Below are 17,646 nucleotides of genomic sequence, written 5' to 3'. Positions count from 1 at the left end.
TGAATTAGCTCCATAAAAATAAACTCTTGGTTCTTTAGTTAACAGCTGAAAGTGTCTGAAGAATGTTGCAAAGTTATTTTGAGGTGTGAGAATCTGTTCAGATTGGATCAATGCTTGTGTCTGCTTCTCTGTTTCTTAGGCATCCTTTGTTGCCAAAGGTAACATGCAGGTATGAAGGTGAAAAATCCCAGTGAATTCCACAAACAAAAACAGGACCCAAGGGAGGAAATTTAGTTTAATTCAGCTGAGACCTGAGTGTTCTAACCTGTCTTTGAGACTCTCCCTTCTCTGGTTCCTGCAGGGCCACTCATTCGACCGCCCAAGGAAGGGAAGTTGCCACCTGCCCTGAAAATAGCAAGACATTTTATTTAGGGCAAAGGGCTTAGATCCTCATCAATGAAAATGTAGGGATTGAGTCAGTGACCCTTGGAAGATAGTGGGAGTTGATGACGTGAGGCCATATCAGAATTAGCCAGGGGCTCTTTTCAAATGCCAGGTGCTTCCCTCACACATGCCTCCCTGAGATTGTGATCCCCTACCCCTGCTTCCCCACCCACTCTTGAAAGTTTCTCTGACTGAAATGGAGCCATAGTTACTGATACTCGTGGTTGGTCATATTCCTCAAGGTTGTAGATGTGGAGCACCATCAGCAAGGTGGTCTCTGATGTCCCCTCGGGTACAGGGATAGTCTCATTTTCTTTGTGTGACATGTCTGAGAGGCCAAACTGCAGCAAAGCACATTCTTGATTGTATTGTTTGTCACTTGACAGCTTCTGATCTGTTGCTTCTGCTCAGGGTTTGGACAGCTCTGTAGTCCCTGCTCTGCTGATCAATATAGTTCCTCTCCTCCCCTGGCAATCACGTTCCTAACTTTGCTTTTGCTTATAACTGAACGTGAGCTTCCTTGTGGAGTGGTAGGAATGGCAGTTTGAAGCCTCTGAGCCCTGTCTGTCCTGTCCTGAAGAGGAGTAAGGTTGGGTGGGGCAGGGTCACAGTATTAGCAGTAGCTGAAAGCATGGATTTGGCGCACAACATAACTTGGCTTCAGTTCCAGGCTGTATCACTTATGGACTGTGTACCTTAGGCAAATTTATCTAATCTATCCAAGTTTCAGTTTCTCTTCTGCAAAATGGGAGGATAATACCTGCTTTGGGATTCTTTGTAAGGACTGGATGAGGTAATGAACATAAGCAGGGTGACCTTATCATTCAGCATCCAGTCTGGAACATGTTAGAGAGTGAAAAAGGATGTTAACCAGGTGGGCCACTAGGACCCTTGTGGCAAGCCATATGCCCTTCACATAAACACCTGTCGGGGCACCTGGCGGTTATAAAGTTTTCCTTCCCCAGATTCCCCACACCAGAGCTATGGTGTGTGACCTGAGGAATCAGCACCACCGGGAGCTTATAGGAAATGCAGATTCCCGGGTCACACTTAAAACCTACCCAATAGAAATCACAGGGTGTAGGATCAAGGAATCTGTTTTAACAGAAGTTCAAATCCTTCTCTTAGGCTCAGTAAAGTTTGGGGATCACTGCCCTAGACCTTCTGCTAACTGTTATAGATAAGGTCCCCCCAAAATACTATCTGGAATTGTTTTGGGCAGGCCACTGGGGGCAATCTTAAGGTGAAAATGAATGGTAGAGAGTAACGAGGTAGCAGGAGAGAGGGAGAGTAGACATTTTCAGATCTTTCTATGCAGTGGAGGGAATTAATGAAAACCTTTCTAGCCGTTGCTACAAGGTGATTGCGTCTTTCCGAGGTGAGACTGGTTGGATATCTAAGCTCAAGGATATAAAGCTTTGGGATATGGAATTTCATTTTCAGAAAAGGGAAAAGTTGTTTCTCGCTTTACTTATCCATTTATAGGGCACTGAGTAGCAGAGTGAAGGGGAGGTCATTAAAAAGCCTGTGACTGCTTCTTAATGATGGTTGCTTAATTATCTTTAGGATGTGTTGATCCCTTTTGAGAAAGATTAAACCTTGAAAAGTGTGAAGGAAACGAATCATCAAATCTACTCTTTGATTGCAGTGAAATTTAGTCTTGAGTCTGAAGATTAAATGAGAAATTGCTTTAAAGCTTTTTAGTCCCTAGTGGATTCTGAAGTTAAAAAAAAAAGTCAAGTTGCCACCTGCTGTAATTTGTCCTAATTAGCTAGTCTCATGCTGGAGTTGGAGGGAGGGCTGAGGGGGATGAGGGAAGGAAAAGGAAGAGGGGGGAGAGTATCTTCCCTAAATGCCCTAAATACTGGCAGAGGCAGAACCTCAATGCATAAGGAGAAGTTCCCACAGGGTGCAGTGAGTGTGTCCCTGAGGCAGGTAGGCCAGGCCGGGAGCCCAGATTGGATGTATCTAATGGGGTGAACTTGGGTACACGGGTCTCATGGAGTGGCAGTGTTACTCTCTCTGTAACGACAGGGAAGTGGAGGACTCCCAGAGACCTATGATGGGTATTAGAAGGAACAGGGGAGATCATTTCCTTTAACCTTCCTGTTTTACTTAGGAGGAAAGTGAGGCCAGGTGAGGTAGGTGGCCTTCCCTAGGGACCCAGAAATGGGCCCGGTCAGGGCTAGAATCTAAGTCCCCTGGCTTGGGGGTCCATGTGCTCCTTACCGCAGCATGATGCCTGCCTGCAGGCATTCTGAGGCAAGGCCATTCCTTCTGGCCTGCTGTACTCTGGTATCCCATCAGGGCTGGAGGCTGGGCTTAGAGACCCCTGGCCTCACCTGGTACTGGATCTACTTTTGGGACCTTGGATAAGATGCATAATCAAGTTAGTGGCATTGGACTAAATGAGTTTGGTTCCCTTCCCCCTCAAACTCAATTTCTAGAAATATAACAAGACTGACTGGAAACACATCAGAAAACAAACCCTCATCTTTCTGTTACCACAGAAGGTAATCAGCCTCCTCAATGTAGCTTCATCTGAGGCTGAATTAGAGCCTGAATGTATTGTCAGTAGTTTCTGCAGAGCTGCAATACTAGCCCTGATTTGTAAATATGAGAGAGAAAAAAGCAGAGGGGAGAAAAAGCAGTCTGTACAGGAAGAATCATCCAGAATGCAGCTGAGGTTTGGAAAAGAAGCAGGATTTCACCAAGTTCAATCAACTGGTAGTTCTGATAAGAACCCCTCAAACTTTAGAGGATGAAGAACTATCATGATTGATTAGTGATGTCTGCTGTGAATGGGGAAGGGAAGAGTAGAAGCACGTAAGCCAGATATTTCTGTTCCACCTCTGCTTTTGTCCTGTGGGTCTTTTGTTTCTGTGCAAAGGTCTGTTTATTTCACTCTAAGTTCTGACTGTCCAATCAGGAGCTCCCCCAGGTCATGGAAGGGGCAGAGACCCTTCATATGTTAGTTAGACTAGACTCTTTGTTATCTTACTTCTCATTTCTCTACTGGGCTTTTTACTCTGATGATACACAAAAAATTAGGGACTCCCTGAGAATTCAGGCTTAGGAACAACAAATTAAATTTCCCATCACTTGATCAGGAGGTGTATGTCAAGCAAACATGGGCATTATAAACATATTAATAAGCTGGCATATAAATTTGATGGCAGGCATTCATCTTTTTTATCAGGGTAATGTCTCTGGCTGCCAAAGCTCATGCTTTTACATGCCCATATTTACCCCTTACCCCTGCCTCTTGACAGGGACACATAGCCAGGAGTTCTGGTGAGGAAAGCAAGAATTTAGTTTTCAAAAAGCAAGTACTTCTACTCTCTAATCTCCCCACCACCATGCTCTTAGCAGTTCCTCTTCAATTCTTGACAGTTCAAAAAAACCCAAGAGGCTTTTCTAGAAATGGAGCTAAACTTTTGTTTAATTAAAATTTCTGCTCCCTCTTCCATCTTGCCTCCTGGGCAGTGAGGAAGCTTTTAAGGCAGAGAATTCTGAGTGGATGACTTTAAAAACTAACCCCGTTATTGGCTTCCATCCCTTTGTCTTCCCCAAATTACGAGGGCTCTTTGAGTTGATTTTTTATTTATCAAATCAATAAGAACATTTTTACCTTCTTGGACCTTTTCCTATAGGCCCAAACCATGAAAATAATAAGCCATCAACCAAGAGTGAGGATCATCAGCAAGGGCTTCCCCCTGAATATTTAGGAAGTTGACTGCTCCACTGAGTCTTACTGGTGATCTCCAATGATAAGCTGCAAATTAAAAGCCCTTAATAGCCCAGGTAGACCAGGTAGTCTGATACAAGGCTCAGCTGAGGACTGAAGAGCTGAGAAGAGTATTTAGAGATAGAAGAGAATTCTCCTTTTTGTTTTAAAAAAGTGTCTGGTTCTATCACAAGTGTGGCTAGTGTTTTTTGTTTTTGTTTTTGGAGGGCGGCAAGACGGTAGTCACCATGCCTCCTGTGTGCCCTACTATCTGTACTTTTAAGGTATACCTTTAAGCATTAGCTTTTAAGGATTGGTGATAGGAGGCAAAGTCATACAATTCAGACAGAGTCTGTTGGGGAAATAGTGATCCTGCCTCAAACTTGTCTTCTTCCAGACCTCTGAGCATGAGGGCCGTTACTATGAATGTGATGTCCTCCCTTTCATGGAAATCGGGTCTGTGGCTCATAAGTACTACCTTCTAAACATCCGGCTGCCTGTGAATGAGAAGAAGAAAATCAACGTTGGGATTGGGGAGATAAAGGATATTCGACTGGTGGTACGTCAATCTGATTGATCCAGGCAACCTTTGACATTAGAACGCTGGCTAGGAACACTGGTGTGTGAGCATGTGTATTGGAAGGGAACTCAATCTCACTCTTGGCATCTCCATGGCCCAATTATTTCATCTGAGAAATAGGAATAATAACATACCCATGACGGCTAAGATCATAAATGTGTGAGAGATCACAGAAATGGGAAGTAATGTAATTTTTGTGCCCTTTTAAGATTTTATTATAATAATCATGATTGCATAGTAAATAACACAAAGATAAAAGTAGTTTGTTTTACACATTTCACCTTGCAAGTACGAATGTTAAAGGGAGCAGTGGTATTCCAGGTTCTTTCCATTTAACTTGTTTAAAAGGGGAAAAAGTGAAACATGGAGCAAGAGGCCATTTTTTTTTAACCAAAAAAAAAAATCACACAAGAAATACATATTATTGTAGAAAATTAGGAAGCACAAATAAACATGTAGATGTACCTAAAAATTATCTGTAATATCCTACTCTGTAGAAAAATAACCATTGTTGAAGTTTTGATATATCTCTTTTCCAGATTTTTTCTAACATATATAATCCTTCCCTTACAAAAAAAAGGGTCATATTCAACTGACTTTTGTTTCTTGCTTTTCTCATTTAATGGTATATTGTGAATATAATATAACATACTTTTCAATACTGCTTAGTATTCCACTGTATAGATTTACCTTAAATCTACAGAAAAATTACCAATTTGGAGAATCTATGATATCTTCAATTTTTCAGTGAAAACCTGACAGAAGAATCTTTGAATTCTGTTCCTAAAATCATTCCCTTCCTACAGAGTGGGTCCAATCTATTTGTGGGCCCTCTGTGGTGCCTGCCGAGGGGGCGGGGGATAATGACAGTACATGCTGTGAATGTTAAAGCTCTTCATCTTGAAAGTGCAGCAGAAAAGTCCTCCCTCTTCTCCCCAAAATGCATTTGTTGGTAGAAAGTAGCAGTGAGCTATATTCACCTTCAAAATCATGATTGTCTCTGTCTAGGGAATCCACCAAAATGGAGGCTTCACCAAGGTGTGGTTCGCCATGAAGACCTTCCTCACGCCCAGCATCCTCATCATTACGGTGTGGTACTGGAGGAGGATCGTCATGATGGCCCGCCCCCCGGTGCTTCTAGAAAAGTAAGCGCTGATCTGGGGGCACTCGGAAGGAATGCAGGCAGCCCAGGGTCTCCTCTGCAGTTGTGGTTTTGCCGGGGTCCAGTTCAAGTGGTCATGTGTTATCTGGGCTGGTGATTGGACCCGGAATCTTCCTGGACTCATTTTCTTGCTTCTGCCTCTCCACAATTGTGGGTCTCCATTCTCTTTGCTCTTCCTTCCCATGGTCTGAATCAGGTATTTCTCTCTGTCACAGGGGACAAACTGCCGTGCTCCTAACCAGGCCCAGCCCCTCTGACTCCAGAAGGCAGTGCTCCTGTAGATAGATCCCCTTTCTCTCCCACATTATTGACTTTTTCTTTCCTGCTGCATTATTCACACTAATACACAAACACATTTATACCATCTCTTATTCTTAGACAAAACTCTTCTTTTCCTTATTTTCCTCTGAATCCACCACACCATTTTTCTGCTTCTCTTTACAACAAAGCTCCTTAAAAAATCTTGTCTGTTTATCTTCTCCTCCTGTTCTTTCATCATCTCATTCCACCCCGTCGTTAAAACTGCTCTTGACAGAATCACCAGGACTTCCATATTCCAAATCCAATGGTCATTTCTCAGTCCTCCCTTTTCTTGACTCCTCACCAGCATTTGACCCAACTGGCCACTCCCTTTATCTCACAGAGCCTCCTCCACTCATCTCATGGTCATTGCGTTGCTTTGCTGACCGTCGCTCAGATTCCGTCGCTGTTTCCAATCATCTTTCCAACCTCTTAAACTTTGCAGCCAGGGCTGTCTTTGGACCTCTTCTCTTTATTAGCTATGCTGATTTCCCAGGTGATCTCATCGAGTCTCGTGGCCTTAAAATTCATCTATACTCTGATGACTTTTAATACATATCCTCAACCACAGCCTCTCCCAACTCTAGACCCAAATGTTCCATCTGTGCTCGCACAGAAAGACAGCAGATGCAGAGGACAACACCTGATTTCCTCCCACTTAAAACTTGCTCTTCTTCCAGGCACCCCATTTTAGGAAATGGCAACTCCATCCTTGCAGCTGCTCAGACTACATATGTAGGAATCATCCTTTATGTCTCTTCTTTTGCACACCCCCCTCATCCAACCCACCAGAAAAGCTCACTGTTTCCATTGCTACCACCCTAATCTAACTCACCATCATTTCTCGCCTGGGTTTTTGGAAATAGCCTCTCAACTGCTCTCCGTGTTTCCACCATTTTCCTCCCTACGATCTGCCACAGCAAACAAGTGTTCCCTTTAAGTATAAATCAGACCATGTCATTCCTCTGCTCCAAGCTCCCTACTGGCCTTTCATTTCCTTTTGCCCTGGCCTATAAAGCCTTTGGTGATCTGGATCCTTGCCACCCCTGATTTCATCTATCCTCTCTGCTACCCACCATCCCCTCTTGTTTGTGCCCGGACATTCTTGGCATGCTCTCTCCTCAGGGCCTTTGCACGTGCGTTCTTGTCCCCTGAAATGCTACTCCCCAGATATCTCTGTGGCTCAGTTCCTCATTTCCAACAGGCCCTGTTGTAATGTCTCTTACCTTAGAGGCTTTTTCCTGTCCACCTTATGTGAAATAGCCCCCTATCACTCTTCATTCTCTTACCTTGCTTTACTTTTCTTCATAATACTCATACTCTCTTTATTTCTTATCTTTCCCCCCATACATCACTTCTCACCCCATCTGAATACAAGCATCTACAGAGCAGGCTTCTTGCCTGCTTTGTTTACTGCTGTATCCTCACACCCAGAAGAGTGACTGGCACATAGTAGAAGCTATTTATTCATATTGAATAAATATGAGTTTTTCAATGCTGAGTATTTTTCAACCTTCTTATTGGATCCTCCATCCTTTCAAGATAAATTTCAAATTCCATATTAAACTATGCAAGTTTTTTCATGAGCTCAGCCTTTTTTCCATCTCTGACAAGTTCTGACATTTCCTGATATGTGCTACCTGCAGATCCCCAAATGCTTAAGGCTGTTCCAGGTTTCTGTGCTTCCACCCTGGCTCCTCCCTCTGCTTGGAACACCCTTCCACCTCCCTAACTTTGACTCACAACTCACAATTTCTGTCTCTGTCAAAGTTAGAAGTTCCAGTAGCAACCTGTGCATACTTCTGTTGTGTCACTTCCCACACTTATATCTGGTACATCACTGAGTGACTGAGTGTGTATCTCCATGAGTGAAGGAACTGGTCCTATTCATGTAGGTATCTGTAGCCCTTAGAAAATGCCCAGTACATGATCATACTTAATAAACATGTGTATTTCACAGGTATGAATGAAAATAGAAATATTCATTGACAAAGTGAATGATACTTTGATAGAGAAGTAGCAATTAATAGTGTGGCAGGGAAAAGCAAAGTAAAATCCAAACAAGCATCTGAAAGAATTTGTATTTCATATTGCCTGGAGTCATTTATTAGTGAAAGAAATATGCCTAGGTAATCCACAGTTGCTGAGGATACCATGACAATAATAGCATTCTGACTGATCAGGTTAATGATAACTAGAGTAGGTAAGAGAGGATAATTCTATTCAGTTATCTGATTAAGAAGGCAAGGGAGGGTAAAAATGTTGTAGGAAGCCTTTAATCTGAGGCGGCACCAAAATAAAGTTCAAGGCATTAAGAGGGTGAGGTTCGGTGGTACAGACAGGTTAATGTAACACTCCTTCATTCCGCTTCTCTGTGTAGAAACTCTGAGAGCTAAGAAACTGGTCTCATGGCTTCCATCCCTATGTGTGACATCTCAGTGCCCCAAACTGGGTTCTGGTTTTTGAAAATCTGTCTCCTAGATGAATAAAATGATTTTCCTGATACTTTCTCACCATCAGAGTCATCTTTGCCCTTGGGATTTCCATGACTTTTATTAATATCCCAGTGGAATGGTTTTCCATTGGGTTTGACTGGACCTGGATGCTGCTGTTTGGTGACATCCGACAGGGCATCTTCTATGCAATGCTTCTCTCCTTCTGGGTCATCTTCTGTGGCGAGCACATGATGGTAAGAGCTCCTGGGGAAGGGGCAGTGGCTGGGGCAGAATAAACCGGTAGTTACAGGAGTGAGTTCTGGAGTTAGACCCGTGGTTCAAATGCCTGCTTCACTGCTTACTAACTCACTGAGTGGCCATAGGCAAGTGTCTTCACTCTGAATCTCAGCTTCCTCATCTATATAATGGGTTTTAAAGGCCTCATGGATAGACTTTTTGTGAGATTTAAGTGACATAATATGAGGAAGTATTTAGCAGAAAGCAAACAGACAAATGTTAATGATCATCACTATTTCCTGTCCTTTGGCTTAAGCTCTCTTTGCCCCCAGAACCAAAGTAACCAGCAGGGAATGTGGGCCACATGCTTTCCAGCTGGCCGTTTGACCAGGCGGCCCAGTAACCTCTATGACCCTGAAATACTGACCTCCCTGGTCTCAGCACAGACACCAAATCATGTTTCAGAAGGGATTAAAGGTATCATGGATAAAAATAAGAATGGTGCAGTCATCACGCTGTGGTTAAGACGATATGCCAACTAGAGTGTGGTCCTCACGTCAGGCTCATGGGATTCATTGTAGAAAATAGTAGAGCAGACTGTTTTTAAATTCCATTATGGTTTGATCATTGCTCCTGAAGCCTTGCAGCTCTTCCGGGAGAGCAGTGACTCCCTGAGAATGTGCCCTCGGCAGCAGGGACTGGAAGTGTGAGGACCCCAGGACTCCAGCCGGACAGCAGCCGGGTGGACTGCTCAGGGACTAGTGGGTGCTAGTGTGGACTCTTATCTGGGCTCCAGATGGATGCTAAGACACATTTTTTGCCTCTCTCTAGTTTCTCATTTTACATTCCTTCATTTTCTCTTAACGTCTTTGTATATCTATGAAGAGAGACCACCCTTGTTTTTAAGGAAGATAAGGGAGAGCATATATCTGTTTTCCTAACCATAAGGAACCTCTTACACTTGATGTATTTTAATGTCTTAGAGTCCTTATTTTGTCCTTTGGGGACCACCCCACCTTAATAAACACAAGTGATAAGTCACATGGGAATTTAATTCTGCATGAGTTCTTTTGTGGACAACAAAATCTGTGCCCCTAGAACCCAAGTCCTTTCTTTGGGTTTTGTAGCATCCTGTTCTTATGACTATGACAGCCCTTATGGATGGGCAGACAAAAGTGATCTCTTTAGGACAGAGATTTTGGTCTTACTCATTAATGTGTGCCTGGAGTCTACCGTGGTGCTTGATACACGAGAGGTGGTCTGCAAGGATTGTTTGAATGCCTGAGTCGCCTTTAGAGTTGACTCGCGCTCCCCGATCTTTGTCTCGTTTCTTGACTGATTTTCCCCAGGATCAACATGAGCGGAATCACATAGCAGGGTATTGGAAGCAAGTCGGACCAATTGCTATTGGCTCTTTCTGCCTCTTCATATTCGACATGTGTGAGAGGTGAGCAGGCCCCTTGGGACTCCAGGCTGAAATGCGCATCACGGTGTCCACCCTTGCTCTGTAGGAGGAATGTTTGGAAAGGAGAAGGGTGGTTGGGACCAGTGGGACGGAAGCATTGGACATAGTCACGTCATCAGATAGGACTTGGATTTAATCAAAGGAAAAGGTCATTATAGATACAGAACATTTGGGTTAATTGTGTCCTTCCAACTACATTTGTCTTTAAGTGTTCTGTGATTTTTAAATCTCAATAACAGCCCCCACCCCTCTGGCTGAAAAGCTAAGAATATGTAAAAAGGAAGTTTCCCTTTGCTTCTGTGTCAATTATGTTTTGCCTTTCTTGCTGTTTCTCTTGCAGAGGGGTACAACTCACGAATCCTTTCTACAGTATCTGGACTACCGATGTGGGGACAGAGCTGGCTGTATCCTTCCTTGACGGGCTCGGGATTTTATTTCTTCCTCTAGCCACCCAATCCCCAGAATCTTTTTCTAAGTCCCTCTCATGTTCTCCATATGTGCTCAGCCAGATCCTTGATCCCCAGACCAATGATAATGACACAATTCAGGCAAATAATGAGAAGAATTAGTGCTTGCTTGTAAGCCTGGGTGAGAGCAGGCGAAACAAGGAAGTTGCTTCACATCTGCACAGCAGAGGGATTGGAGTTGCTGGTCTTACCGCAGCCTGTCTAAATTAGCTGTGATACACTTGTTTACTGCAGTCTGAAGCATGAATAGCTTTTCCTAGAGCCTCGGAGGTTCATCTCTGGGGCTCCGTGGGGGAGCCTGTTTCTGAAGTTGACTGTGTGCAAGACTTCTTGCCGTGACCTTGGTGCACTGGCACACCATGCCGCCGCTGTTCATTCCTGAGACCAGTTGGAGATAAGGCTAAGGGGATTAGTTCCAGAGGAGCCATATAGGCTTCTGGTTGGTTGGCATAAAGTCCATCTGTGTCATCTTCATGAAACAGAAGTGACAGTCTTAGCTTATCCCTTTTAGGACACCGGATTTAAATATTTTATCTTCCTGAATAATATGTTAAGTGCTTCAGGAGAATAAGATGCTCCTCTGGAGAAGGGAGAAAGGCTTGGGTTATATTCTTTCTTGATGGGTAATAATTTGTCATGTGCCACAATGTTTCTGTGGACTTCTTAGTATCACAAGAACTTTGTGCGCAAGCTAAACTAGTAGTGTCATTACCTTAAAGATGAGAGAATTTGAGCTCTGTCTTTCCCCCATGCCCCACCTAAAAAATGTCAGCTGTCCAACACAGGGACTATTTATAATGTTAAATCTATTTCAATCCTTTCATTCTACAGATATAGTGGAGGACCAGGGTGGCAAATAACATTTCAGGTCCTGCATCAAATAACTATATTCCCTTCATTCCAGGGTACTGTTGATTTTAGGCAAGGAGGAGAAACTGCATTAAACGTACTGTTTAATTAAATATACACTCTGAGTTCACACTTGTTAAAATATTTGAAAATAATGCATCTTGGGTAGAGTTGTAGCAGAAAGGAGCTGGATTTGGGTCAGCTGCCTCCCCAGCCAGCTCACTCTACCCCAAGCCTTGATTGTTCTCAGATTGAGTTTTAAAGATAGGTTTCAGAGTTGCCCTGGTGGGTCTCAGAGTTCATGCTCTCCCCACCCTCAGCTCCCACTGTGGCCCTCTGTCCTTCTGCTCCCTGTTCCATTTGACAGAATTTTTCTTGAGGGGACAGAACACTGCAAACAACCTCAGGGCCATGCCCAGTGGCTCTTACAACTGCTGTGGCACTCAGCCCCTGCTCCGTCTCCTCCCAGTTCCAGGGTATCTCAGTCTCCTTCTTAGGAAATCCAGGGATTAGCCCAGTGCTTCCCTGTTATACTTGGTTTCCTAGCCCTTGGAAGATCTGATTCCATGTATCTGCAGTGGGATGTGGGTACTTGCATTTTAACTCTTCCAGTGATTTTAATGTAGCTTTCCCCCTGATCAATATTTTGTAACCAATATCCAGTATTTTAGTGCTTTTCAAATTTACTGTGCATCGCCTGGAGACCTTGTAAAAGGCAGATTCTGATTCAGTAAGTCTTGAGTGGGCCCTGAGGTCTGCACTTGTAATAAGCAAGACTCTAGTCCTCCTATTATTTATCTTAAAAAGCAGTTTGAAACATTCCTCTCTGTGGTCCTTTTGTGGCAGAAAACTTCTATCACTGGCATTAGAGTGCTAGGTTTTAATATTTCATCCCCCTGAAAATTGCCTAAATATTGGGAGCATATTGCCAGCAGAGCTCGGGGAGAAGTGCCTGTGTCCTTGGCTAGCCTGACGTTTCCTTTACAGCCCGCCATCAGATGGCCTTCATCATTGTGGCTGGGATCTGTCTCTGCCTCTACTTCCTGTTTCTGTGCTTCATGGTGTTTCAGGTGTTCCGAAACATCAGTGGGAAGCAGTCCAGCTTGCCAGCCATGAGCAAAGTCCGGCGGATGCACTATGAGGTGAGCAAATGTCTCAGCTTATTCAGGAACTGGTGCTCAGTATTGCCTGCTCCATCTGTTACACACACACCCACACATGCACCTGGAGATGAGAAGCCTTTATTTCAAATACACATTAAGAGACCCTCATGTCAGATGTGATCTCTGGGCAAAACAAGAGGCTAACTCCTACTCTGACAAGCATCCAGCTGGCCCATCTAAATCTTGAAGTTTTTGTGGTATAAATGTCTTTCTATCCTCTGTAAGAACTGAACTTGTTGAGCAGGTTCTTCAGCTTTGGGATGGAATGTAGGTGCATACTCAGTGGGAGATTTGACTCTGGTAGATTTGGGATTTGGCTTGGGTGAGGCTTTAGGTAAGGTTTCCTTGCTGAGAGTCAGCCTTAAGACTGGGGTTCAGCCCAGGTGATCTGATTTCCAGACTATATTAGGCCACATTTTTCTAAAATATCAAGCAGGTGCTCAGATAGAGTTCAGTAATCTCTGTTTATATAGCATATGCCTCATCGAAGAGAAATTCAACATCCTCAAATCTCTAATGCAGGCAACACATTCTTGTATTTTCAAAACCCTTGGGCTCATGCCTAAGTGGCTGTCCTGGGAGACACGGGCCTAATTCCTCTGTGGCAAGAGAAACAAACTGCAGGATCATAGAGTTTTTATATGAATCAATCTGCAAATAAGAGTCCCTGAATAAGAGGGGTTCTTCCCTGAAACACAGGTTGCCTTCTTAAATCCTTGTCTCAGGAAGCTCTTGGCAGGTTCTGAAGCTTTGCCTGTTGCTAGAGCTGGAGTGACACATGAAAAAATTCAACCAGATCCACTTCATGTCAATTAATATGCACATTTCATTTTGTTCACTGGAGCAGAATTTCATTACAACCACAGAAAACTTGGATTTGGTAACTTTGAACCCTTGCAGAGAAGCATAACCAGCTTAGCAGGAAAATTAGCAGCCTCATGACGTGCCATGAATATAATTTCCCAGGCTCCAGTATCACTGTTTCATGACAGATAAACACATAGGAAATACTCAGCTTGATAAATTTTTCAGCTACATTCACCTCTGCAGGAGGAAAGTTCCTACATGCAATCATTCTACAGTCACTCTTAGGGATTTGGTTTTTATAGATATATTTAAAATTCACCTCTTTCACCATGGTGAGCATTTAGTAATGTATATAATTATCGAGCCATTATGTTATACATCTGAAACCAATGAAATATTGCATATCAGCTATAATCTAACAGAAAACACTTGATTTAAAGAAATAAAATAAAATAAGCTTTGTATAGAGTTATATATTAAGAAAGGACTTGTGGTAGGCAGTGGAATGTTAACAACTACTCTTTCTTTCCTCATAGGGGCTAATTTTCAGGTTCAAGTTCCTCATGCTCATCACCCTGGCCTGTGCTGCCATGACTGTCATTTTCTTCATTGTTAGTCAGGTAAGTGGACCTGGGAGGTCAAGGTGAGAATGTCCCTGGAAAGGTACCTTTACTCTGCACAGAGAATTCTATGGAGCTACTGAGAAAGGAGACAAGCAGCTATAGTGCTGGGCAGCTGACCAAGCTGTGTTTTCTTAGGCTTCTCCACTCTGGGGCTTGTTACCACCTGGCCAGAAATGGACTGAATTTCCCCTTTTAGTACAGCCTCATAGAAGGAAAAACTTGCGGAGTAAGTTAAAAGCCTGTAGCCAGATTGAAGGGTACTTGTTTCATTTACATAAGAGAATTCTTTTCAAGCTCTGTAGCAGATACCAACAATCAAGCACTGATTTGATTCGATCCTTATCTAGCATTAACCTAGATCCTTTTACAGCCTTTCAGCCATTCTTTGTAATCATTATATTGCCACTTCAACATGAAATATAATCTAGAAGTCCCCTTGATAGAACTGTGGTTTTCTGCTGGGTATTTCCAAAACTCAAATTTTGATATACTTGAGAATGTCAATAATGGTAGTGATAATAATTTTAAAATACTGGTAACTTGTTTTGGAAATGAATGGTGCTGTTTATATGTGACGTATTATGTATCTGTTATTCTTCTGGGCTTCACCCAAAAGTCCTGTGTGGGAGTAGGGCAGCACTTGTTACCCCAGTTTGCTGGAATATGGAGTCACATGGCCTTACAGACATTTCCTATTTATGCTGCTTTCTAGCTGGGTGGGACTGTGGATGGATTACGTAACAGCTCAAAGGTTTAATTATTTTTATCTGTAAGGTGGCTATACTCCTACTGCCACCCATGGAAGGTGGCTGTAAGGGTCATACGAAGTAATGCTCAGAAAGGGACTCACAGGGTGCGAGGCACACTGTGAGCATGAATGGCAGGGACGGTGCATGCTGTGCCAAAGGACATAAACCGTTAGGAACCAAACCTGGTCAATTTGACTTTTTTTGCCAACTGTTCTGTCATTCCTGTGTTTGGCCAAAACTGAAAGTGTTAGTAGTGCAGATAGAGCCTAGGGACAAGACTTGCTCCATTCTACTGGCAGGTTGCCTTCTTGCAGAGGGCATCCTTTTTGTGTCATGGACCCCTTGGACAACTTGGTGAAGGCTATGGGCCTCTTCTTCGGATGTTTTTAAGTGAGTACAATAAAACACTATGAATTTCAAAGGGAATCATATAGGTAGGTAGATATTTGCAATTATACACATTACAGATATTACAGATACGTATCTGTAACTGTAATTGATATGAAAATATCACAGTTTCTGTTGGTGACATGATTACAGGTAGTGCTAACATTATGGGGATTTGTTTTCTACATTCATATTTAAAAGAAATGGCAACTTTCAGTTAGAGACTGAAAATAAAGATGTGATATTTTTCTCGTCCCAGCTCATGGACCCCTTAATTCTATCCAGGACATCCAAGAGTGTCTGTGACCCAGGTTAGGGGCCCCAGGGCCCTGTAGGCTATGCCCACTGGGCAGCGTTAGTGCTGCTGCCCAAGACTGATGTGAATGTGGGAAAAAGTAAAATACACATCTTCCTAAGGTCTGTGCTTACATCTGCTTTGACCTATGAGAGTGCTGTGTTTGTATCAGACTGTTTGTTTATAAAACCTTGGAAACTTCACTCTCCACCCCAAGTGCAGTAAAAATATTTCGCATTCTGAATGAGTTTTTTATTCAACCAGCTGAGGCTCAAACAAGGATGTCTGAGGCTTGACTTATCCCTTGGCTGATTCCCTTGTGTGACCAAAGTGCTTTCCAGTCCTCCAGTCCCGTGGTAATGCCCTGGGACACTTAATCCAGCCGGTTCTGTACTAAGGCCTATAGTAAAGCAGGGCACACTGCTTGGGCAAGCGGAACCCCAAGGAGCGCAGGCTGGGGCATTCCAGGGACTCCCAAAATGTGTTTTCAACAAGCCAGACAGAAAGGGCACTTCTGGTCCTGACACATTTCTGCCCTTTAGAAAGTGGTGGTCATTCTCCTACACCTCGTCCCACTGACTCTCTTCTCTGTAGAGGCCCTTTCATCTGACATCAGGAAGCGACACTATGAAGTCAAGAGGCTGATCTTTAAGTCAGATCCAGGTTGCCTGAATTTAACTTTGTTCTTGTGTAATTAGTGCACCTTTTTAAAGCAAAGGATGCCAGTCTTCCAAGGAGCAGACTTTGTGACTTTTCTCTGAAGAAAAAGATGATTGCATTGCACCAGTATTTTCTAACATGCTTCAGCTTGTGGCTGGCTTTTTATATCTGCTGCCACCGTCAGCCTGGAGTAGATTTCAGCTCTAAGGGGGTAGCAATGAGGTCTTTTGGATTCCATTAGCTCCTCACATTCCTCCTGCTGGGTTATTTTTTTTTAAGGTTTATTTATAGATATCTGAGACATTTTCAGGCATAACTCTCAGTGTCCCAGGTACTGTATTAATATAGTCATCAGAGGATTTATTTTATAATGTCATTTTGGAATGTCTCAGCAATGAGCTCACCTGAAAGAAAACCTATTAGGTAACTTTTTGAAATAGATCCCAGCCTTAGGTAAAAGGAATGTATTAAAACTCCCATTATACTCTCCAGCTTGCTGGGAGAGCTTGCATTTAAGCCCCATGAAATATAATGCAAGGGGATCTTGCCAGGATATTGAAACTCTGAGGCCAGGAATGAAAGGCCGACGGGAAGCTGTGGAATGCAGTGACCTTGAAGCTTTGTAGCTGGGTCCTGAGGTGCAGTCTTTTAATGCCTGCCATTTTAATGGCCTCAGTCATAGCAACGAAGAGATGGTACATCATAGCCTGGTATTTTAGTCTCTTCTCTCCAGAAAAGAAAGAGGCATTCCATTTAGAGGTGGCAGGCAGTAGGGAACAGAAGTGCACTGCAGGGGAGAAGGTCACCAACTTCCACTAAGGAGACCCCCAGGTGCCTGACATCCAGGTCAAGCCCACATGCAGCAAACTCCCAGAGAGCCTGTCCCCAGCTCTTTTGTATGTGTGTGACCACTTCATTCTGTTACTTACAGAGGAAATGTTTCCGGTAAGAGAGCCGGTGTCCAGGATTTGGAAATCTTGTTGTTAAGTGGAATGTTGGTTGTCAAGACTACTGGGTGTAAAGGATTTGACCTTCACTTGGCTCCAGGGGTATAATTGGGTGGTTTCACACAAAAGTAAATTGTTCAAATGTTAGATCAGGAAAAACAGGGACTTTCAGAAATAAGACTTACGCAGAAGGGAGGAGATGATTTTCTTTTTTTTTCTTTTTGTTTGGGGTTTGGGGCTACCTGATTTTTCTCTCTGAAAGCTAAATGGGGGTGCCTGTCACCTCTCTGCCTTGGCATTAATAACATTTTGGATTTACAAGGCCTGCTGTGTCAAGGCGGCTTATTGTGGTACGTATTGGTGGGAATGTGCCCACTTCAGGATGTATTAGGCATGAATAATTGAGAGA

The 17,646-nt window shown here is 43.3% G+C and overlaps 1 protein-coding gene across 4 annotated transcripts in view; it reads left to right on the top strand.

Annotated features, from left to right (window-relative positions):
* WLS (Wnt ligand secretion mediator) overlaps positions 1-17,646 on the top strand; it is a 95,861-nt gene that overhangs the window by 60,983 nt on the left and 17,232 nt on the right. For all 4 annotated transcript variants that reach the window (XM_037024301.2, XM_037024302.2, XM_017650596.3 and 1 more), the window contains 7 exons: positions 4,509-4,670; positions 5,700-5,836; positions 8,674-8,842; positions 10,175-10,272; positions 10,631-10,694; positions 12,605-12,748; positions 14,113-14,196. In XM_037024301.2, coding sequence (XP_036880196.1) covers positions 4,509-4,670; positions 5,700-5,836; positions 8,674-8,842; positions 10,175-10,272; positions 10,631-10,694; positions 12,605-12,748; positions 14,113-14,196 — 858 coding nt within the window. The remainder of the gene's footprint in view (positions 1-4,508; positions 4,671-5,699; positions 5,837-8,673; positions 8,843-10,174; positions 10,273-10,630; positions 10,695-12,604; positions 12,749-14,112; positions 14,197-17,646) is intronic.

This window comes from Manis javanica, chromosome 4 (genome assembly GCF_040802235.1).
Source record: "Manis javanica isolate MJ-LG chromosome 4, MJ_LKY, whole genome shotgun sequence".
In the NCBI taxonomy this organism is placed as follows: domain Eukaryota; kingdom Metazoa; phylum Chordata; class Mammalia; order Pholidota; family Manidae; genus Manis; species Manis javanica.
This window is presented reverse-complemented; position numbering and strand designations above follow the sequence as displayed.